General features: G+C 32.9%; 3 protein-coding genes across 4 annotated transcripts; 2 read left to right on the top strand and 1 right to left on the bottom strand.

The window, feature by feature from the left end:
- The first annotated feature begins 1,462 nt into the window (after positions 1-1,462).
- LOC103504447 (bidirectional sugar transporter SWEET17) lies at positions 1,463-4,385 on the top strand. The gene is made up of 6 exons (XM_051086176.1): positions 1,463-1,590; positions 1,688-1,724; positions 1,797-2,007; positions 2,137-2,298; positions 3,917-4,036; positions 4,138-4,385. The coding sequence occupies exons 1-6, from the start codon at positions 1,557-1,559 to the stop codon at positions 4,315-4,317; spliced, it is 744 nt and encodes a 247-aa protein (XP_050942133.1). The 5' UTR covers positions 1,463-1,556; the 3' UTR covers positions 4,318-4,385.
- A 1,513-nt stretch (positions 4,386-5,898) lies between these two features.
- LOC103483856 (uncharacterized) lies at positions 5,899-7,627 on the bottom strand. The gene has a single exon (XM_008440675.3). The coding sequence runs from the start codon at positions 7,334-7,336 to the stop codon at positions 6,179-6,181; it is 1,158 nt and encodes a 385-aa protein (XP_008438897.1). The 5' UTR covers positions 7,337-7,627; the 3' UTR covers positions 5,899-6,178.
- Positions 7,628-14,451: 6,824 nt separating this feature from the next.
- LOC103483854 (putative E3 ubiquitin-protein ligase LIN-1) lies at positions 14,452-23,068 on the top strand. 2 transcript variants are annotated; one of them, XM_051086175.1, is made up of 18 exons: positions 14,452-14,783; positions 15,106-15,907; positions 16,760-16,832; positions 17,064-17,324; positions 17,406-17,467; positions 17,564-18,700; positions 18,833-18,974; positions 19,401-19,643; positions 19,717-20,011; positions 20,180-20,301; positions 20,433-20,552; positions 20,793-20,924; positions 21,011-21,133; positions 21,312-21,422; positions 21,508-21,657; positions 21,725-21,850; positions 21,941-22,057; positions 22,712-23,068. In XM_051086175.1, exons 2-18 carry the CDS (start codon positions 15,132-15,134, stop codon positions 22,727-22,729), a joined length of 4,008 nt encoding a protein of 1,335 aa, XP_050942132.1. In that variant the 5' UTR covers positions 14,452-14,783; positions 15,106-15,131; the 3' UTR covers positions 22,730-23,068. The 2 variants fall into 2 exon arrangements, with proteins under 2 accessions (XP_050942132.1, XP_008438896.2); XM_008440674.3 differs by having other exon boundaries at positions 14,452-15,907.
- The last annotated feature ends 1,639 nt before the right edge of the window (positions 23,069-24,707 follow it).

Here is a 24,707-nt window from a genome sequence, read left to right as displayed (position 1 = left end):
TGTTTTAGATCAAACAACGTAAAGACTGTTTCGTAGACAATACCTCTGGATAGATCGTCGAAAATATAATCAGTTTCATATTTGCTTAATTATTTGAGAGGAAGATGATCATGGAAAGGTGAGGGAAATTGTCTCTTAATATATATATATGTTAATCAAACCAATTAATTAAAGTAAATTATCTAAAATATGATCGATTGGTATGATTATACACTTAAACCTTTATATTTAAAAATTAAATTTTAATTTCGATTTTAATTGATCCAAATGTTTAAATTGTATTTGTAAACTTAAATTGTAGTAATTATATAAGTACAAGGGTTCAATATTTTATCATTTGTGCGTTGATTTTTACTGTAATATTATTAATGAAAGTTTAACAGTATATTTGTAAGTATGAACGTAGGTGGAAGTGATTTTTAGGATCTTAGATTTGAAGAGAAACATAGAGTAGGATTTAGAGGGTGAAGCTTGATTGGGAGAGTGTAGTGAATTGTTGCAGGAATGGAGGGGTCAATTTTATTGGGGGGAAAAGTGGTTATTTCTTGCGTCAAATATAAGTCCAATCGCATGGGACCGTACAGAAATTGTCTAAACTGTTGGGGACCTTTTTTTTCTTTTGTCTTTTTCCTACACTCCTGGACCCGTATGAAAAACTCATACCATCCATTCATTTTCTTTCTTTCTTTCTTTCTTTTTCTTAATCAAAACTTTGATTGGTAGTGTGTGTACGTGCCAATGATTGATTAAAATTTTCTATTTATAATTCGAATACAATAAATATTATAAATATTAGTTAATATTATTATTAAGAAAGATAAAGTCAATTAACTTTATCAAAATTTCACGTCTCCCCCCACACCACAAAAATTTAATAATGTTGTATTAACGTACAAGCAAACAAAATATATATGAAGTCTTCCTACAGCAAATCACATTAATCATACAAAATTTAAAATATACAAAGCTAATTAAATCGTTCCCATAGAAGATTAATGAGCTAAAAATTATTTGTTTCTTGAAAATTTAATTAATGATCAACACAAAACCTTCAATACTTTATTAGCAATTGATTATAATAGCATCAAAGTTTAGATATATCATATTAGGACAACGTAGCATTATCCAACCACACGTAACGTTTTTATTTCGAGTTAACTTCAGATTCTAAATAAAAACTAAAATCATTTTTGCGTAATTTGATTTTATTTTTACGATATTACATATATATATATATATATATATATATATATATATATATATATATATATATATATATATATATGGATTAAATAATATGAAAGGGGGAAAATAGGGGAAAGAAAAATATCTGATCGATGGTATGGCTAAAATTTGTTGCAATAACGATGATAACATCATCGACGGTACCAATAATAGGTGTCGGTATTTATGACACGTGCTTTAAATATTTCAATTTCAAACTTTCAATTAAATATATTTTCAATTTCACAATAAATAGATAAAAGTGTGAAGGAGCAAAACTACAACTTATTAAACCCGACCACAATCATTTCTTCTTTCTTCAACCAACAACAATGGCGGAGCTCAGCTTCTTCGTCGGCGTAATAGGTCAGCCTTCTCTTCCTCTCTCTCTCTCTCTTTCTTTCTCCTTCTTTATTCAGCATTGATGAACAATCTGATAATCGAGTATATACTAATTGAACAGGAAACATTATCTCCCTCCTCATGTTCCTTTCTCCGGCGTAAGTTTCTCGAAACTTTCTGGACTTGAATTGAGAGATTTTTCAGTTTTTTTTACTCACGAATTGTTGCAGGGGAACATTCCGGCGGATTATAAGGAATAAATCGACGGAAGAGTTCGAGAGCTTTCCGTACGTATGTACATGGCTGAACTCCTCTCTCTGGACTTACTATGGGATTATCAAGCCTGGCGCCTACCTCGTCGCTACTATTAATTCCTTCGGCGTCGTTGTGCAGTCGTTTTTTCTCGGCGTTTTCCTGATCTACGCACCTTCGGTAATGAAGGTAAGTATACGTATTAAAAATATATAATCTGTGTGTGGCCCGGATTAAGAGTGTGATTGGGACGTACGTAATTGGCCGGAGATGGATTATAATTATTTGAATGTGATATATATAATATTATATATGCAGGCGAAAACAGGGATTCTGGTAGGGATTTTGGATATCGGAATGTTGACGGCGGCGATTGTGGTGAGTGAATTGGTATTGGAAGGGGAAAAGCGTATTGAAGCTCTAGGGTTTGTTTGTGCGGGTTTGAATATCATGATGTACGCTTCACCGCTCTCCATCATGGTAATAACGTGCACTTCCACCTTCTCTCCGTTTTCAAATAACGTGACCTTTCTTCTTCTTCTCTTTTCCCCCCCGTTTTTCTTCTTTTTCCTTTTTGGGTAAACTAAAAGGAAAGCATAAGTTGGTTTACATTAAACAGGGAACTAATTTTAAAATTTAAACAAGACTTAATTTTCAATTTAAAAAGTTTGAGAGTATAACAAACCAGCTAACCCAATTTTATTGAAATAGTGAAAGATGGATAGGGAGTGTGAGAAAACTTTTGTTTTCTTTCTAAAAATGGCTGAAAATCATCTACTCATTTTTTATCTTTTATTGGGAAGAAAATCATCTAATAATTGGAAAGCACTGTTATATATATATATATATATATATATATATATATATATGATTTATATATATAAAATGATGTATGATTTTATTGATGATAAAAATCCAGTGGCTCCAAATCTTCGGATACGATTATGGAGTAGGTATTGATAGGACCCAACGATGGTGTTGGCCGTATATTTTACGGTATTATTTTTCCTTCCCGCAAAATTAAAAGCTCCACAACTCCCCATCGCCTCACGTCCACATTTTCTAAACTATTTTATATTTTCTTTCACACGCTTTTAATTATTTTTAATGATGGCACAAAGTCAAATGATGGTTGGAATTTTGAATAATAGAACACTTTATACGAATAGCATTTTTCACGCGATGGTACTTTTATTATTTATTTTTACGACTCACGTCCAAGCACTACTTTTTGTCAACCAAAATATTTTATGCTTTATTTATTGGATTTTTTTTTTTTTTTTTATAAATGCCATAAAATAATATATGAATTCTCTTTCCACTTTCCTCCTCTAATATAAAATTCAAATATGCTTAAGGTGTTTTAGTCACTGCTTTTATTTTTTCTTCCAATTTGTTTTATCCATTCCTAGAATATGTTTGTTATATATAAGTTGAAGATACAATTATAGAAGTTACAGAGCTAAAATTAATATGAAAGGGACAACTGGTGAGTTAAAAAAGGAAAAGGGTCAAACTATATATTCAAGATTGTCAGTGAATTATGATTATGGAGTAGATCAATTCATTTATGCCCCTATTTATACTATATTTTTTCAATGGTTTCAGTTTTTTATCATGTTTGATAATCATTAAAATCATTCATATAATTGTAGTTAAAAATCAGTACTTCAACTACTTAAAAAACTCCCTTCAAGAACATATTTTGAACACATTTCAAAATTTAAGAACAGAAATGGTAGCTAGTTTTCATAAGAGGATACCATTTAGATTGGGCTCAACTTAGGCCCATTTGGTTTGGTTTTTGACCTGATTTTGACTAAGAAATTTTTGGTTCTCATTTGGATTTTGGACTTCGGAGCACATAGGTCTTCTTGTGTCCAATTAAAGTTTGGCAATTTGATGAGTCAGCTTGTAATTGTGTGTACATCACATCAATTATACAATATTGTGTTTTATTGATTTATATTAGAAACTTATATATGTAATAAAAACAATTATCTTCTAATCCTTTATTTTTTAATACAATTAAATCTATGTTAATACGAACCTAACTCAATTTATTAATATATTATTGTTTGGATTTATTCATTTGCAGAAAACGGTGATAAAGAGCAAGAGTGTAGAATACATGCCTTTCATGCTCTCACTTTTCTTTTTTTTTAATGGTGGAATTTGGACTTTCTACGCTTTTCTCGTGCATGATTGGTTTCTTGCGGTAAGCTCTTTAATCTAATTTTCACCAAACGAGTAAATCAAATAAACAATCAATCAATCCACTTGTGAAATCATGTTCATTCTTATTTGAATGCCATGCAGGTACCAAATGGAATGGGTTTACTTTTGGGATTGACACAGCTTTTGCTATATGCAATTTACAGAAATGCCAGAAAGCCATTGTTGCCATTAAACACTTCCATAATCACTTCACAACAACAACAACTTGATTCCCAAACCCAACCCCTCATTTCTTCTTCACATCCACAACCTCAATCCTAATTAATTTTGTTTCATTATATCTTATACGAAGCAATTTTATGTCTTTTAATTTTATATTCTTTTTATCATATTTTTCTTCCTCCATTATTCTTAAATGAACTTGTACGTGTGTGTGTTTTAAAGGCTATAAATTTTGATCAAATGTAATTTGAGTATTACATTTTGGCTAAAAAATGTTATAATTTACGTGTACTTGTTGATTCACGACCCACTTTATCATTTTGAGCATTAAAAAACATCACAATAATAGTGTTGATTAGTGAACTCCGAGATGTTTTGCTATTTACTCAATCATAAATAACATCTAAAATTTGATGTCGTTCACGAGAAAAATTATATTTAATATACTTAAGTAAGAGTTTACATTCAATAATCAATACATTAATATCCTTTTCAAAACTCTACAATAAGGAGGACATGAAAATCAAACCCGAAAATTGTTTAGATTGCTCAAACCAAACAAAAAGTTATTAGTGATTAAGTTTTAGATTAGTTAGGCACAAATTTCAAGGAGAAATAAATCCAAGTCAGATCGATTAACAACACAATTATAAGGAATATAATTAAATATCAACTAAAATGTGTGGGGTTTTTTGTTGGAGCAACTAATGCTCAATAATCTTCCATTTTTAAAGTTAAAATCTTGTGAAACTCCATTACCAATCATATAGTACTAATTCGACATTATTGATTCTCATTTTTTTCCTTCATCGAAATAATTGGTTTGCCTCCAATTCTACACCGTAACCATACCCTTATTATTATTTTTAACAAAAGATAGAATGGTGAGGGACTCTTTTTTATTTGTTGATTTTGGAAACTCAAATATAAATATATAAATTCCAAATCCCCAAAAATTAGTGAACGTTGAATGAAGGAGAGGAGGATGGGAGTCCATAATAATAATAATAATAGTGCCCAGCCCAACAAGTCCTCGAGATCCTCTTATTAGTTTGAGTACCGTGCAGCATGTGGCGCTCGTGACCATTGGAATCTATGGCTAATTACTACTCAAATTCTATTTTTTATTTCTTCATAACAAACACATTAAACAGCAAATTTCTCAATTTTTTTATAATCAACTTTTAACCAATTGACAATTTCTATAGATCCATTTTTTATGTTCTCCCTTTGCTTAGCTAGATCCAAATTTTATGTTCTCCCTTTGCTTAGCTAGATCCAAATTTTATGTTCTCACTACACCTATACACAAACGCAACCAACATTATTCTATGTTTCACTAATTAATAAATTACTTCACTTCCACCCACACTAAACATTTTTTTTTTTTTTTTTTAGTTCAAGTTAAGTCTTCCAGCATATTAATTCTTTTTACATATAAAATAATAAATTCTTATTAATTTGAGTGAAGATGAAGGATGAAGAAAGTTAACATTATGTCACTATATTATTGAATTAGACTTACTTTTGACTTTGTTGTATAAACATTTGGAAAAATCAGACTATGTAGATGGCAATTCCTCATGGAGGATTAAAATCTAAAGGTCCGTTATATGAATAAGACAGAGAAACAAAAAAAGATAAATAGTGAGTTAGGAAATAATAAATCTATGTTATTGATTGATGACCAAAAAGAATTATTTAATTTAGTGGATATTTTTAGTACATGAAAAAAAGAAAGAAAGTAAAACGGACCCACCCAAAATTCGAAAATACAGAAAGCAAACAATGAAGGTTGGGGAAAAGTTTTGACTCTCTGAAGAATAACAACAACATGATTTACAATATGAACTCACGGATTTTTAAAAACAATAATAATGATAAAGAAGATAATTAATTTCATGATTAACATGTAAAATTAAAATTACTGCATCTTAATTTTCATTTTTCAATTTTGTGTTCAGATTCTTACGGCCAGCAATGAAGGAATGGCGTCCAAATTTGGAGTCGAATTTTTCTCCGATGATTCTCTTTTCCCTTCTGATGATGAAGACGATGGCTTCGTGAAAGCTCTCATCGGACTAGCAAATGCCCACCCTTTGTTCTTGCTTCGCCCGGCCTGACCGTACGTCGCTGCCTGCTGGAATCTCCCTTCTTCGCCCGAGGATGATGATACCCAGTATGACGATGACGCTGATGACGAAGATGACGATGTCTGAATCGTGAATCCTCCGAATATTCCGCCGCATTTCACTCGTTCTTTAAGGGAATCGTTGCCGTCCGGCACCGTGGCCACAGCGGTGGGGTTTATTTTGGGTTTTCCCTCTCTGTGTGATTCCACTCTTCGTAACGTACAGTCGCCGAAACCGGTGATTCTTTCAAAGAAGTCGCCGGAGAAACTCCGGCTGCCGCACCCGACGGATCTGGATCTTGAAACCTTCCGTTCAAACGACGAGACTGAAGCAGAAGCTTGACTACTGTTCGGACTATCGTCTCCACCTCCGTCGTCGTCCTCCGCCCTGCCGGTGTTGCAGAAATCTTTAGATGTTTCCGTGCATTTTCCTTTCAGCTTCTCCGACGTCGCGGCGGTTGGTAAAGACGCGATCTTCGAACTTTCTCGCAAACCCCCATGATCGATTTTTCTCGTTGAATGGGATTTAGTAGAAAGATCAAACAGTGACCAAATCCATCCTCTGTTCTTAGGGCTATAATCTTCAGCGTGATAAGGATCCAGAAATTTCCCTCTAGCCGGAGTGGTAGTGGATTTACTCCGGCGGAAACCTACCTCCGGCTGCTTCTTCTTCTTCTTCGACAGAAAGGGGATTCGAGTCCTGGCGGGCGCGGCGTGATCATGGCAGTGACTTCTATTTTGAGGGGGAAATTGAAGAGAGGAAAGAGCAGAGTGACGGGCGGTGGCGAAATCAGATCTGAAAGAGGAAGATGAAGAAGAAGAAGAAGAGGAAGGTGGAAGAGGAAGAGGGGAAGAAGAGACTAATTTGCCGAGCTTTTCTTGAAGACATAAAGCGCAGATCCCTCCTTGGTTGGTCCGATAAGGATGGTAACTGCACTTCATACCGTCGTCCATGTCGTCGTCATCGGCGTTAGGTATTTGGACCATGGGTGGGAAGTGAAGAGAGAGGAATAGAAGACAAAAATGAAGTTGAGAATAGAAATGGAGAGAGGAGACAAAGAAGGATGAAGAAGACAGTCTGTGCTTTGGTTTCCTTCTCTTCTTCTTAACCTTTTTAATATATTTATCCCTAATATTATATATAACCTTTTTTTATTTAGGAATAAGAATGCAACATCAAGAACGGAGGAGAAAACAAACGGACATATCCCCCAAACACTCACCATCCAACCTCCCAACCACGACGAACGTCTACTACTATCCCTAAATGTAATCAAAACATCCGTCGACCTGGCTAACCAGCAACAGCGAGAGCTAACACATTATCAAACAAAAATGTACTACCTTTTTTTTTTTTTTCTTTCATATTTACTTCTCTCTTTCATTAATATTTACGTGTTTAATCTATTGATTTAACTCAATCTTGTTAACACCTATTACTCAAAAGCTCTAGAGTCGGTGCAAGTAAAATCAACAACAAAAATGGTCGGCCTAAGTAAAACCCACAAAGCACATGTTTCATCCTATAGCTGCTAAGGGTTACCAAGTGAACTTGACCAACTATGGTTGAGATTTACTACTTTACCATATTTTGAGTTTATGTTTTAGTCTTGTAAGATCAAATTCATTCAAAATTTCATCTTATAAGAATAGTTAAAACTACGTAATTAAAAAAGTATACCTTTTCTTTTTATACGTAGAAGTTTAGGATTAAGAAGGTAGGACTTCGTGAATGATTTAATATTTTTTTGTCATTTAGGTATTAATAAGTTTTTTTATATCGATTATATATATATATATATGTTTGAGAAATGACAACACATAAGAAATAAATATATAAGAAAATAATAAATTTGGCACATCAAATTTGTTGAGATATAATATAAGCCAAAGAAAATCCCAGAGACATATATAAAACATAATATTGGAAAATAAAATAAAAATGGAAATTCAAAAAAAGACATAAGTATGTCTTGGATAATATATATATATATAATCATATAATTGTTTCAAAAGGAGACATGACATGTTTTGGATGGATGATCTCTTCACTTCATCCAATTTAATACCAAACAAAATATTCACTATAACATTTTAATTCTATTTTTATTGTCTGATTTCTTAATATTTTCCATCTTTAATTAATAAACTCTCCTTTTCCCAGCGTTTAAATTTGACATTGATTTTTCTTTTTAAATAATACCCCCATCCCCAATCTTTCTCGTTTTTATAATAAAAAGGTTAAATTAATTCCATCTAAAATTAAAAATAAATGTTATTTATGGTTAAATTATCGTCATGTTTCTATTAATATTTCTACATTTTCATGCGTTTGACTTATGTAAATATAATAACATTAAATCATATAAAAATACACGAAACATAAAAATTAACAACACAATATCATTAATTTAAATATAATAATAAAATAGTAAAGAGTTTTAACTTATTTAAAAATCATAAAGCGGGCATATGTTAAATTTTTTGGGTTGATTGTTGGCATCGATATTTAGTTGAACTTTTAAAACCAACAATTTAAACCTTGAGAATGAGCATATATAGAAGATTATGATACCAACCGGGGAGTGGTTGAGATATCAAAATGAGTTTGGAGAAGAATGGAGTAGATTTGGGGTTATATGGTTTAGTAGGTTAAATTATCGTGTATAAACAAGTGAGTCCTTCAAGCTAAGTTTACATCCAAAGATTATTAGATAACATAATATAAATTGGTATAGTTAATGATAAAGTAAATGTATATTGTAAAAATGTGATTGAATAATTATATCCATTAGGTGGTGAGGTAGGCATATACGACCAACTACACTATCCAAATTTGGTTCGGGGTTTAGATGTCTCGGACCAAAAATTAATTGTATTTTTGTGCGTCTTGTGTGTAAGGTTTGGATGCACTTGAATTTTGGCATTGTATTGTATTGTATTGTATTGTTATTGTGTTTTGGTGTATTGATGAAGCTCTGACATCCTCTCTTAATTATTATCAATGCCACAATCTTCTTTGTCACGGACCTCATCCCCTTCCCTCTATTAGGCTTCGCCACCTTCCATTTATTTCCCCTATTTATTTCTTCTCTTATATATATGTGTGTATGTATTTGTCTTACCTTTGGAAAACTACCTATTGTCTTATTAAGGTCATACTATATCAATGGTATGCCATTTGAGTTATTCTCAATTTAATGGAAAAATAACACACTATGACATCCTTTTATTGTTTATATAATTTCATCAATTTATTGTTTGTAAACTTCATTATGTAATTTAAGGACTACCCAACAAGTTTAGGAAGCAATTAATTTCCTTTTAAAGTACAATAATCTTAAAAGTGATATTATTTCATTTTTTAAAACTTTAAAAGCATGTCGAGAAAATGCCATCAAAGTTGTAAATCGGTGAGAATAAAATAGATAATCGTAATTACATAAATAATGAGAGACAATATATCTCCAATAGTACGACGTGTTTTAGTAAGTTCGAAAAAGAAAAATTTTGACGATTTGTGGTCAAAGTAAACAATATTATATATAATTGCATGGAGATATCATGTCGATCTATTATTTTCGTCATCTGGTTTTATAGTCACAATCTAAGCGAATTTGTTTATCGCAGTAATTATCAAAATTTTAAAAAGAATTAATGAACCTTAGCTTAGAGTCATTCGACAACGTGGATGAATCATAAATTAAATATAAAGTGCTTTGAGCGATAAAATACAATGTATATCCATACCAAGTGACATGAGATGTGTACAAATTCAATATAATACAATACAATGTATATCCATACCAAGTACCACGAGACATGTACAAATTCAATATAATACAATACAATATATATCCATGCACACACATATTTTAATTCTTTAATTATTTTTTTATTTTGTTGTTCAATTTTAGCCATTATATTTTTAATTATTTAAAAATTTGAGCATACTCCCAAATGGTAATGCTGGTAAAGAATAAACAATAAAGTACTAAAATAATATTTTAACCTTTGTTTATTTTACAATAGAAAAATCAGAGATCCAGCTAGAAAATCAAATGGTTATCATAAAAAAAAACACAAAAACATCCCAACCCAACTAAAATAAATGCTGTAATGTAACGTAACAACTGTTTGACTGAATTAATGAAGGAAAGAGCGTGTATTTTGACTGAGATTAGCACGTGGAATCATGTGATTGGTCAACCGTCGACTAAAATAATATAGTGGGCCCCGTGAAACGACGTGGTAGTGGCAGAGGATCTTATCCGTGCATCTCCTTCCCCATTCTTGTCACATCAGCCGTTGGATCCTTCAACCTCCGCACATGGGGGATCTTCCTTTCCCTTGTCCCCTTTCTTATTCTACGGCCTCCACGTACTTCTTTTTTCTCCTTTTTTTTTTCTTATGGATAAATGCATTTTTTATCGAGAAATTATCCTAAATAACAATGGCCTTTGTCACTAATTTTCGTAAGTTTTTCAATTTATATAGTTCATTAATTGTGTGATAGCTAAACTCTTGAATTATCGAATGTGAACTAGTTTAGAATATTTTATTAGAATTGCTTTTAAAATTATCTATGCATGCGTCAATTCTTATGTGTGAACTTTTTGGTGTTAAACATGATGCGTGAATGCTTTTCAAAAGAAATCTTAACCATAATGTATATAATGTAGTATAAGTTATGAAAAATGATTAAGTACGTCCTATACATCACTCATTTTTATGTATCCCAATTAAATTTTGTGATGTGATAACTTTTTATTGTTTGTTTTATAAGATATTTATTTATTTATTTGCTTAGAAGAGAATGCACGAAGATGTGTGCATGCTCAAAAATGCTAAAAAATTATTATTTTTTGGTAAGAACAATAGCAATAATGTTGTGTGGTGTTAGGGTAGGGCAAGGGGTTGGGTTGGGTACTGTGGGTGACGTAATAAAATTACAAGAACGTGAGGCTGGATTTGGCCCAAATCCAGAGACAGCAACCGCTCAGTGTAGAAATGGGCCCATGGGGGGGCATTCAACGCTGGGCCAGGCCTGCTTTGTTTCCTAATTTAGCCCAATCTACCAATGTATGTTTACATATGTACACATGCTCACCGGCTCCATCTCTATCTCATTTCATTATCTATTTCCCAACTTGAACTAACCCAAACCATCCATCCGTATATCTTCAACTCTTCCTTTTTAGGTTATCTTATTAACTAGGGCTATTTTCGTCTTTTTGCTATGGGTTCGTGATGTTGCATTTGGCTTTAGTTCGAACACTATTTAAAAATTTGCCATTGAGTTGTTTTCAATATATTTGATTAGATTATGAATGAATTGTTTGGCATACAATGTTTTTTTAAAGTTTAGTGAAGAGTTGCAATTCATGTCTTCTATTGTATCACGTAGATCAAGAAAGTATGTCATTCGATTGATCGTTCTATCTTGTAGATAATTTGATTATCTTGGACTAATGTATTTGTTCTTAAGAGAATATATCTTTAACTCAAGTTATTTTTAATGTAATTGAGTCGATGGTTGCTTTTCGATGGTGGGTTCATACTTCAAGTTTACTTTAAGTACTCTCTAAGCTATTTTGAAAGTTAAAGTATCATTTAGGTAATCCTTTTGAGGGACCAATTATCTACTAAAAATCGAAATGTACTCACTTTGACTTAGTGTAATACCCTAGATTTTATAATATGTCATTCTTTCTTGTCCCATATAAAATTTACCCAAGCACCTACCAAAAGAAAAGAATAATCTCATCATAGTCTATACCTCTCCATGATTATTAGTGTTATCATAACCAACAAAGTGTGTGTATATATATATAAAAAAAAAATACCATAATGTAAAGGTAACAAGTTATAGTTCAATTATACTTAGAGATCTTACTACTCATGTTACGAGGTGGTCAGTCTAAGAGGTTGTGTTTGCTAGTGAGATACAAGCTTATGGTCCACCAACCTCATAAAATTCGTGTTAAATAACTCAATTTTAATAGTATATATTAACTTATCGAAAAAACTCCTTCTTACAACGTTTTGTATCTAACACGAATAAATGCATTTTTGACTTTAAAACTAATGCAGTATCACTTTTGAGATCACTAATTTCAAATGAATAAAATCGACTATTATAATCCAGTCAATGCTCGAGGAACTCAAATTATAACGATAAGTGTTTTCAACTACTAAACCTAGAAAAAGCTGCCATATTATTATTTGTAAGGAAGCAAATAGAAAGGGACAAAAGGTGAGATGATGGGGATTAGAGAGTGGTTAGGGTTTGATATATTGAGGTGGGAAAGAGAGAAGAAGTGGGGGGCAAAACGTCACTTCCTCAAATACTATAAGGGTTTCTTTTAATGCATGTGAGAGTTTGGAACATTAATTGGACCAACACATTATATCATTTTATTTTGCTCCCGTGACCTTTCCCCTTGGCCCCATCCTCTCATCTCATCTCCACCCTCCAATTTCAATCTCACCTTTTTTTTCCTTTTTCTTTCAAAAAAAAAAAATATATATTTTCCAATTTAATTGCAAGGTTTAAAAGGATATCTAAGTAATTCTTTTTATATTATTTTCTAAAAATATTTCTATGACATAATAAATTAATAATTAAAGAAACAGATGGAAGGATGATAGAAAGAGCCGAGAGAAAACATATTATTTTTTTTAATTTAAATGTCAATAGAGAACGTTGATCTAGCTTCAGTGTTTCCAAATCGATTTAGCATAAGTAGATAACTTATCGTGCTAAAATGTGCACTCGATTTAATGTTTGGCTAGAGTTAGTCTTGACTCAGATCGAAGTTAGCTAATAGCTTGGACGTTACTCGAACTATCCCATTCTTTTAGGTCAATGTCGATTTTTAGTTGTCACTTTTGATTCATGAGACTTTTTCTTTTTAGACTTTATCGTTTCTAAAAATTAATTATATCATTCGATCTCAAATCAATACCACACGATCTAACTTTATATATAATAAATGATATAATCACTAAAACTTTTGAATTTAAAAAACTATTATTATTATTATTTATTTATTATTTTTAATTTTAAAAACCAAACACAAAAGTTTATTTAACCGACCAATTATTATGCCTTTGTCAAGATTAAAAGGTTAACATAACCTTTTTACTACATTTTAAAAATAATATATTTAAAAATGTCATTCCCATATCTTTATTTCAAATATGGACAACAACCTTCTTCCTATTTCACCATTGTCTGGACATACATTAAAGGTAAGCAAATACATTATAAAAATATTGTCTTGGCTTAAATAAATATGTTGTTTGTATTGTAGATAGTTTAATTGATTATGATATTTAAACTGTATTCTTAATTCTCCAATTTGGTAGATATAATTAAGGGTGAGTATGATACTTCGAAAAATTAAACTAATTAACCAAAATCGATCCAATCGAAAAGGGTCGGTTGGAGATAACGAGGGAGGAAGTTAGTTGAGGGAGGTTTGAAAATATTCTAAGTATACGACAACATTTCTTTGAAGTTTCAAAGACTTTAAACCAATCCAAACCGATTGATTGACGACTAGTATGCAACATTTCACAATCGTGGTCGGTTTGAACATGTACTAAACTAACTATAGTTAATGTGGTGAAATTCGACTCTCGACCTATTGATGCACACCAGTAAGTATAACATTGAATTATATATAAAACAATAGATATTAATTGGAATAATTTACCAAGTTAGTCCATCAACGTCTTGAATGATATATAATTTGATGTTTTGTCTCATCCAAAGTTAAAAGGTTGAAATTCAAAACATTATATAATACTTTCTTTCTCTCGTAGCATTTTAAAGTTTTCCTTATTTTAAAAACTCTACTAGTAATAAAATAAAATCACACCTAGGACTTTAATCATATTTCTATATATGTATGTACATTACAACCTTTCAAAGACTACCTTATTTAATAATATATAGTACTAATAAAATAAAATCCCAAACAATAATGATACATTCAATTCATAAAATATATAAATACAATTTAGTGAAACAAAAAATTTAAAAAGAAAAAAGAAGAAGAAGAAGAAGAGAAGAAGAAATTGTGATAATAAGACAATAGAAGCAGAGGATAGTGTGGCTGGTTTCATGTATTCTCCTTTTCATGACAGCAAACAATGGCACATCCAAACAAAAATATGGTACAGAGATTAGCTTTCAAAGCTCAGTCCCTGTGTCTTTTATCCCCAAAAAACAACAACTTTTGCCATTTTCCAATCCCTCCTACTCTACCCTTTTAACCATTGTACTGTTTTTGGTTCAAGAATCTAAAAATTAACAGTCCCATGCTTTATGATTACACACAAAATCCAAAAATCTCAAGAACCTACTTGGATTCTCTTGGAAACTGAGCAACTGGGTGTTTACGATAAAAACCCACAGGACGAAAAGGTTCGTGTTCTTCTCTTGTTGTTCTAAAAATGATTTGGAAGTTGGAATTTGGAATTTGGAACAGTGTTTTAGTTTCACGATAGCATGATGCCAAATTTAAATGGTAATTTATTGATCGAGTGAATCCAAGAGTGAACCAGGAAATGTACCCATGATAGAAGCGAAGGTCAACAGTTTGTCTGTAGCAGGAAGGAAGTTTTTGAGGGCCCAATTCGGAAGTTTTGGATTTTGGCTGGAATTGTCACGGGAAATTGTTCCCGACCTTCAATTTTCTGCAACAGAGATAAATTTTGGTTTTCATCTCTCTTGTTTATTGTTTCAGTGTATTCTGCTCTTCATGAGACCGCCATGTCCAAAAGATGCATTCCTATTGCTTCTTCTTCTTCTTCTCCCACTCAGTGTCCACTACCTGTTTGTGAAAATGAGCGACTGGACCCGAACTCCATTAGGGGCCTTGTCGTATCTATCAACCAGTATATTCATGAATTCTTGAGCAATGCTGAGGTTAGGACTGCTGTCAAATTGAGATGTACCTCCAAGCTAAGAAACCAGAGACCTGGGTTTTTGGAATTCTTGGAACAATCTATCATCTCAAATCTTTACTGGGGCATCGAGAACATTGAAGATGCAGTTCAAACAAGCTCCTCAGAAGCCAAGGCCACCAGGCTTCAGACTGCTGAACAAATGCTTCAAGTGCCAGCATTGGTTGACGAGCATGGCGAGACATCAGGAATGGAAAATCGTTATTTAGTTTGCTGCTCTTACTTCTATCTTTCAATTGTCAAGAAGCTTCAAGGGGATGAGTGGCAGGTTGCTCTGCACTTCCTTCAATCCCTGCTGGTTTCCCCAAGATTGGTTCTCACAGAATTTGCTCAAGAATTTTGCTACAGTCTTCTTCTTTCTTTTGCTACATGTTCGAGGCAAGAAAATTTTAGAAGTATGGGGTTCAATCCTTCTGTAGAATTTGGCGAGGGTGATTATGGTGAATCAAGTATAAGGCAGGTAGCTAGAAAATACAAGGACTGGCTGATGTATTATCAGGTTATGTCTTACGGAGAGACTCATCAGTGGCAGCAACTGGGAAGCAGCAATATGATGTCTTCTGAAGATGGATCACTTTCCTTGTAAGTCTGGGGTAAATTTCTAAGGAATATAAGTCTATCCTGAATCGGTAAATATCCGGTCTCAAAATTATCAGTATGTTTACTGAACTTTGCATAGTCCCTGTGTTACAACGATACTCTTTTTGCAGCATCCTACCAGCTGTCTCAATGCAAGCTACAGAATCATTTTATGAAATTCTTAGTGGAATTATGACATAAAGAATGCTCACGGTCAGATAGCCTAATTGGGTTTAAGATTTTGAGCACTGGTATACCATGGGAATTTTCTATATGATCAACTATAACTTATATCTTCACTATTGATTATAAGTTTATACCAATAAACAAAAGAACAGTTTCTGAATTTAAAACTTGTTTTGAGTTCAACAGTTGCAGTGGGGAGGGGTTGAACCATCATCCTTATTGGTATTTTATCCACTGACCTGTGCTCGTATTGGCCTGAATTCGAAATTTATTAATCTCCCGAAGTAGAAAACAAATGAGACTAAATGATAGTAGTGAGAACAAAAACACACACGTGGTTCATGTACAAAACTTTTAGTGGGAGAATTGATATGCGAGAGAGAAAATTTTACCATGTCAAGAATACGTGAGAGGTCTAAGTTCGTAGGAGTGGGAGGCTCCATATCAGTTGAGAGGAGTTGAATGAAAGCTGCAAGAAAATGTAATTTCACAGTTTTCCTTTTTGAAAAAAAGAGAAGTCTACCTGCTGCAATATTTTCTCCTTAGGCTTTGTTTGAAGATTGCTTCATATTGTTGTCTATCATTGCGTGCATCATTACTAGCAAAAGTTGCATTATCAAATGTACACATTTCAAAGCGGATCTAATATATGTTCCTGGTTCCAATTAGGCATGGCTCATTTTCAAGGATTGAAACTTCAGAGGCAACTGATTGCAGGTTTTTGCGGCCAACTCTTTCCCATGTAAGTTTTGAGGACTTCTGTGGGAGACTTTGCTTGTCCATCGCTAGTTTCATTCTATTAACTTTCTTCAGTTTTTCTTTCACCTTTCATAATTCTAGTTCTAGATCCCCCGTGCTAAGTATGGTTTTAGAAATGCCTTAAATATCCTCAAGCGTTACTGGTTCTTAGAGTCAGATTATTATTAACACTTCCTTTTTAATTTTGCCTTTTATGTTGTAAAATTGAATCCAGTATGACATTATACCGCCACTTGATCATATTGATGTATTTCAAGATAAAAGAAAGGCATCACAAAATTTTCCACGATGTGAAGATACAGTGAATTCCCCAAAAAAATTGGGTTTTTTCCCAGAACCTCAATTTAATGATTGGGGATTCTGTAGAGATTCTAGTACCAAATGCATGGGGGACGTGTTGAAGGATTCCCATCCTGGTTCACCAACTTCATTGTTCTCATCAATGAACAATTCTGAAAGTGACAGTGATTTTGAGGTTCGTCAACTCCCAACCCCACTAGCTTTCTTTTTTCCTTACTTTCAATCTCAAATGGTTACTAAGTTTTCTATTTATCAGGCAGGTATGAACGACATTAACCACCCTAAGAAAAGCGGACAAGCAGACATGCCAGATTATCAGTTCAGTCATGAAGGCTTATGCTTGTTATACTTGAATGTCATTTTATATCAAACCTCAATCATATTTCTGAATCTTTTTGTGTGCTGACCTCACAGGAAGCTGCAGTATGGTTGCTCCAAGTCTGACAGAGAGCAGAGTTTGATATCTTTGTCCAGTGCTTCCCTGAGTAGAGTCAAGGAACGATACACCAAAGCAAACATGATGAAATCCATTTCAAACAAATTCAATGGTTACAAGTCACGTAGCCTAGAAAAAAATAACTTAGAAACTCAGGTCTTCCAAAATTTTCTTGAAGAAAGTGAACCAAAAGATATGTCAGTAAACCTATGCAAATTACAAACTTTTGATAGTTATTTACCTTCATCTCTCGATCAAGGTTCTGCCTGTCAGATTAGGAAGCAGAATAGTGGAGGGCAATTATGTCAAGCAAATAGCAGAAGAGATCCAAAGAGTGAAATATTGGGACTTGTCGAAAAAGCGATTTCAAGATTATGCTTCTCAGAAGGATTGGGAAACTATGATGACGAATGTGCTGTGGAAGTTTCAACTGTTTACAAAATGTTGAATAACAAAACGGGAGTGCAATACACCATGTTAAAGGATTTAATAATGGATCAATTGGTGACAGGCATTTCAACTTCTAAAGAAGAAAAGGTTATAAGGGCATCAGTTTCTCTGCTCACAACTATTATTTCTGAAAACAATTCGGTTATAGAAGATATCAAGAAGAAGGGTTTACAGTTATGTGATTTGGCAACTGCTCTAAAACAGAATGTTCACGAGGCTGCGATTCTTATATACCTCATCAGTCCGTCCCCAAGGGAAATCAAATCCTTAGAGCTTCTACCTGTATTGGTGGAGATCATATGCACCTCGAAATGTTATAATGCTTGGTCACCATCACTTACGCTAACTCCTCCTGCAGCATCAATGATGATCATCGAAGTAATGGTAACTGCATTTGACGAGGACACAAATAAGATGCATTTGGTTGAAATCAGCTCACCAAGTGTACTTTGTGGACTTCTTGAAGTTGCAAGAACAAACAATGTGGAAGGATTGATGTCTCTAGGCAGTATTCTTGTAAAATGCATGCAACTCGATGGAGAGTGCAGAAGCTATACATCAAAATTCATCTCAGTGGCTCCATTCCTCTGTCTCTTAGAAAGTGACAAGAAGGAAGCAGTACATATTGCACTTCAAGTATTCAATGAAATCCTTCATGTTCCAAGGTATGAAATGCACCAATTGTGTTCTTGCACATTCTATTGCATCTGGCACTCATTAGTCATTCTCATTAGGTTGGATCAAGTTGTTTACTGAAAGCCTGTTTTCTTAAATACAATTACCACTTTCTTGTTTAGGTCTTCTGCCATTAGCTTGTTGCAACGGATTAAGAATGAAGGGAAAAATGACGTTATTCACATACTAATGCTTTGTGTCAACCACTTGCAAACTGAATATCAACTTTTGGCTGCAAATTTATTGATCCAATTACTTGTGCTGGTAAGTGTTCAATTTGGAAGTGGTACTGTACGTTTAAACACCATCTTCCTAGGATTCCTAGTTCTTCTTCTAAAACGATTTCTTTCCAGGTTTAGTTTTCTAAAACATAAGAAATGATGAGTATATAAGGAAAAACTTTGCAGAAACATTTTGGAATGAATATTTATCAATAGGGAAGTATTGGGAATGTTATTGATAGATTTTCACATAATTTTAAGTAAATTACTTGGAAAGTTGGTTAGAGTGGGAAGTTGAATTTAGGGGATTGGTAGCAATTTGGGGATTAATTATCTTGGGAAAAATTACTATATTTGATATTACAATCTCATTTAAATGTCGTTATGGTATAATTGGGTTGCAAGACATGAATTGATCGCGTGGTTGGTCCAACTTAGTGGTCAGTTGATAAAACTTGATGTATGACAGGACAATTGCTCTACAACGAGTTTGTTAAAAGAAGAGGCTGTACAGGTCCTTCTCAGGTCAGTGGCATGCGAGGAAACCTCTTCTATGCAGCTGTTGTCTGCATCTATTCTGTCAACTATTGGTGGAACCTTTTCATGGACAGGAGAGCCATACACAGTTGCATGGTTGCTTAAAAAAGTTGGTTTGAGTTCTGATCATCAGAACATGATCAAATCGTTTGATTGGTTAGACCAAAGCTTGCAGGTGAGCATCAAGAATAGTATAATGTTTGACATTGTACTGTTCGACCTTACTACAACATTAAATAAACTTGTAGGATGCTGGCATGGATTCATGGTGCAGTTTGATGGCCAGAAACATCATCTGTATTGGGGAGCCTGTCTTTCGTGCTTTAGAAAAGGGATTAAAGAGCGATATAAAGAAGGTTTCTAGGGACTGCTTAACGACAATTGCATGGCTTGGATGCGAGATTGCAAAGAGTCCAAATAGCATTAGGTGTTCTGCTTGTGAGATCTTACTCAGTGGAATCGAGCTGTTCTTGCATCCAGGAGTAGAACTTGAAGAAAGACTTCTGGCTTGTCTCTGCATCTTTAACTATACCTCTGGAAAAGGTATACAACATTTGCTAAGTTTTATGCTCGATTGCCTTAGTCATAGAGGGTGTAGTCTTTGCAATGTGAAGAGTACTTTTAAGTAACGTGCTCAATGGAAAGTCGTGCGATTTATTTTAAGTGACCTCGAGTGTGTTCCCCTGATTCCTAATGAATAATTCTATATAGGGATGCAAAAGCTTACTCGTTTCTCTGAAGGAGTTCGTGAGTCGCTAAGACGACTTTCACATATAACTTGGATGGCAGAAGAGTTGCACCAAGTAGCAGACTATCTTATGCCCCATAATTCAGTAAGTAACATCATCGAATAACTATTCAATAAATTGTTGAAAATTATTTAAATATAATTTTGTATTTATAAATCATTATCGGCAGATTCTCATTCGTTGTCCTTCTAACATGCTTCAAATTGTAAGAACAGCGAATTTCTTGTGTGCACACACAAGTTTTAGAGCTGGGTTTCAACAGCAGTGGAGCTGTATGTGCCCTCATCTTCTACAAAGGACTTCTTTTCGGTGGATACTCGGATGGTTCGATAAAGGTGAGGAACATAAAGTGGGTTTCAATAGACACGTTTGAGATGTCATTTCAGTAAAGGTTTAGTCTACGTTTCAGAAAAAGGTGCCAAATGGCTAAATTGAAAACTAAAAGTAATAACAAAAACGTCCGTCAGCTACAAACTGCTGTCTGCAGAAGTTTGCAATGAGAAAGAAATACTTTTTCTGCTACAAAGTTGAAAGCATTGACCTGTATGCATATGTATGTATATATATATATATAGGTGTGGAACATCAAGGGACAATCGGCATCACTTCTATGGGACATAAAAAAACATAGAAAAGCAGTGACGTGTTTTTCACATTTCGAATCTGGGGAGAGTCTTCTAAGCGGATCTGCCGATAAAACTATTCGAGTATGTAACTGATGCTGCAATTATAACATTTACCTTAATGTGGATGAGCCGTTGAAGGTTGAATTAATCTGTTTCTTGTTTGACAGGTTTGGAAAATGATCCAGGGAAGATTGGAGTGTATCGAAGTGATAGAGTCTAAGGAACAAATCCAACATTTAGGGGCATATGGACAGATAATCTTTGCAGTTACAAATGGCCATGGGTTGAAAGTGAGGATGATATTATCACTTAAATTGCAGTATAATTATTAAGGAAATGAATGAAAGTATTTTGTGTGCACCGTTGCCTGCGTTTATCCAAAATATCAGTAAACGTAAATAAAAGTTTAAAACGTCTGAAACTATAGAAACTTGTTCAATTTTAATTATACATGTTATTCTACTCCAGGTGATTGACGCATCAAGAACAACAAAAGTTCTTTTCAAGAGTAAGAATTTGAAGTGTATTAAGGTGGTTCAAGCAAGGGTTTATGCAGGCTGCACCGATTCCAGCATACAAGTTGGTTCTTTTCTTCCTCCCTTTTCTTTCTTCCGAAAACTAAACAATTCATAAACGACCTCTAAAGAAAAACTGTTGTTACTAGGAATTTTCTGTGACAAACAAATGGGAACAAGAGATCAAGCCACCTTCTAAAAGTTGGATTCTGATGCACCAGAAGGCTATCAACTCACTTGCTGTGTATAAGGACTGGCTTTTTAGTGCTAGCTCAATGGTTCAAGGCTCACTACTTCAGGTAGAACCATTACCGTAGCCAGAATAATTGTACCATAAACTTCCACTAAATGTAGGAATAAATGCAGAACTGGAGAAGACACGAAAAGCCTGAAATGAAAATAATAACTGGTAAAGGAGAGGTTGTGCAAGCAATGAGTGTCGTTGAAGATTTTGTGTACATAATCTGTAAATCTTTAGCAAACAGCATTCAGGTAATTATCAATGTGTATTCTCTTAAAGAATAAATGTGTATTCTCTATGTTATGATCATAGTTGTAATCGGTTCCTTTGTGAAAAAGTAGATATGGTTGAGAAAGGCACAGCACAAAGTGGGGAGAGTTTCAGCTGGTAGCAAGATAACGTGTTTGCTTACAGCCAATGACATGGTACTCTGTGGCACCGAGACGGGCAAGATTAAGGTGATTGTTGTCCCTTTAATTATTATTACCAATATTACTTAAAATATCAAATTCAAGCTTTGAATTTTCTTTCTTTAAGCTTTGAATTTTCTTTCTTTCCAATTAAATGCATGCAAGTAGTTTCATAAACGCGTCATTTTGTGTTTTATAGCATGTCGTTCCTTTTTTCTTTCCATTCACTCGGATCTCTTCTACCTCGTTGATGTTGTCCAAATTGATAGTGTATCATTCTTTTTTTTTCCCTTTTCATTCACTCAGATCTCTTCTACCTCATTGACTTTGTCGAATTGATGGCGTCTCATTCTTTTTCCCATTCCATTCACTCGGATTTCTTGATTTCTATTTCTGCCTCATATCTTCCTCGCTTGCCTCTGTCTCCATTTTTCACAACCTCTCTTATCTCTCTATCCAAGATTGATTCTTTTCTGCTATTAGACATCTTATAGAAATGGTATTCGGGTGTTATTAGGAGGATATGAAGAGTATGTAACTAATTAGTTAATAGAGATTGTTTTGGAATTTGGTTATAAACAAACCTTGGGGGAATGAGGAATGTATACAATATTTTGTGGGCAAACTAGAACTTGAGATCGAGAGGAGGGTCCAAGTACCTCAAATTTACTCAATTTATCTTACCAATGACTGCAATGGCAGGGCTGGATCCCCCTCTAGAAAGAAGATGCAAAGTAATCTTGTGGACGTCCCTTCTGTAGCAACAAAGCAGTGATATGTTTTGTTTAATTGATACAAACACAGCATCAAAAGATGGATTATATTACTTACATGTTTAAAGAAGGAATGAACTGCTAGAATCTTGTTTGAAGCTTTAGCATGAACTTGAGCTTCAAATCATGAAAACAAGTTCAATTCAATCTTCTTCACCCATCTAGTTTGTAAAATAGACTAAATGTTTGTATCGAAATTTTTTGATATATGGTTTCTTCCTGTTTTACATCGATTCAATGCTCTAATGTTGTATATTGTCATATTATTAATAAAGTTTTTCTTCTATTTTTTCTTTTTTTTTTGAAATTTCACTTTTGTTCTAATTTGTAAATTACTGTTAAATTAGTGAAATTAATTTGATTTCAACTATCTTGACATTAAGTTTCGCTCCTTGAAAATTTAAAAAGGTACATACGGTATAACTTTTCATCTTAAAAATGAGAGAATTAATCGCCATCTCCAACTGACCTACTTTTTAACGTCTTTTTAAATAATAATCGTTAGGAGAAAAGAAGTTATATCCTTATTTTGTCAAGTTGTGCCCCCGCCCTCCGGTCCAATGCCGGTGTCGGTGCCCCTCCACTACCCCAACCTCTAACACAATGTGTGCTTTTTTATTAATCCTTCCCTCCCATATTCTTTCTTCCTCTTTCTATTATTTCATTTCCTTTTTTTTTTTTTTGTCTTACTTGCGGCTCTCTTCCAACTCTTTTTTTCTACTTTTATTTTTTTTCCCTTCTTTATTAATATAACATATTTTTATCTTTTTTTTTTTCCTTTTTCGTATAATATATTGTTCATAACAATAATTTTTATATTATTTAATTAAAACTAAATTACTGATGCTAAACTTAATTAACTATCAAATAATTATGTATTAGTTATAATTAAGAGAAATTGTTAAAAATAGTAAAATTAGCTAAATCTTTTCGATTTATATAAAAATTAAGTGTAATGAATATTTGTGTTTTAGTAGGTTTTTTTTTTCTATGAAAGGTAAATAGTATACAATTATATAAGATTTTCATAATTAATTTCATAAATTAAATATAAATATATTTTGTTCAAAAGATTCTAAAAAATTCTCATGCACAACTAAACACGGGTTATCTTTGATCGCTAGGCATTCATTATTTCCATACATCTATAAAGCCTTATACCAAATGGCACCTAAAGTGATTTTCTACTAGTGGGGTGGGATATTATTATGTAGTTTTCTTCGCTTTGTTGATTGGTTTGGTTGTTTACTTTTTTTTTTAAGATATCACTTCTATTTTTTATAGTTCATGAAATTGTGTATTGTTTATAATGTGAGGTATTACTTTAATTGTTCCATCAAGTAGCTAATATTAAAAGAATATAATGCACAATAGGTTTAGTTCTATAAAAGTAACATCTACTACTCTAAACAAACCTTTAAATTTATAAAAATTAAAAAAAATATTTTCATTAATTCAAAAAATTCGCCAAATTTCTTAGCCTCAAAATAAAAAACAAAACTTTAAGTTAAACTATAATTTTAAATTTCCATCGATATATGAATATTTCTATCGGTATTTTTCAGATTTTTGTTGGTTTGATATCAATAAAAGACGTGAATTGATATTTCCATTACATCCTAGAAAAATCCAAGAATCCTAAAAAATAAACACGAAAATGACGCTAATATAAATATAATATAAAAAATGAGTTTTTTTTTCAAAAATAAAAAAATTGGCATACAGTTTACACTCTACAAAACAAAACCACTAAAAATAAAATTTATTACACTTGAGTTTTCTATGAAGTGTAAATATTTTGTCAAATATTCTATTTTTGAAATTTTCTGTATAAATAATATACATGTTTATTTATTTGAAAATAATAAAATACGTATTGAATAATTTAAAATTTTTTTGAATTTTTTAATATAATTTTTTAGAAA

Source organism: Cucumis melo, chromosome 6, assembly GCF_025177605.1.
Source record: "Cucumis melo cultivar AY chromosome 6, USDA_Cmelo_AY_1.0, whole genome shotgun sequence".
In the NCBI taxonomy this organism is placed as follows: domain Eukaryota; kingdom Viridiplantae; phylum Streptophyta; class Magnoliopsida; order Cucurbitales; family Cucurbitaceae; genus Cucumis; species Cucumis melo.
The sequence above is the reverse complement of the archived record's forward strand: the minus strand, read 5'-3'. Positions and strand labels throughout refer to the sequence as shown.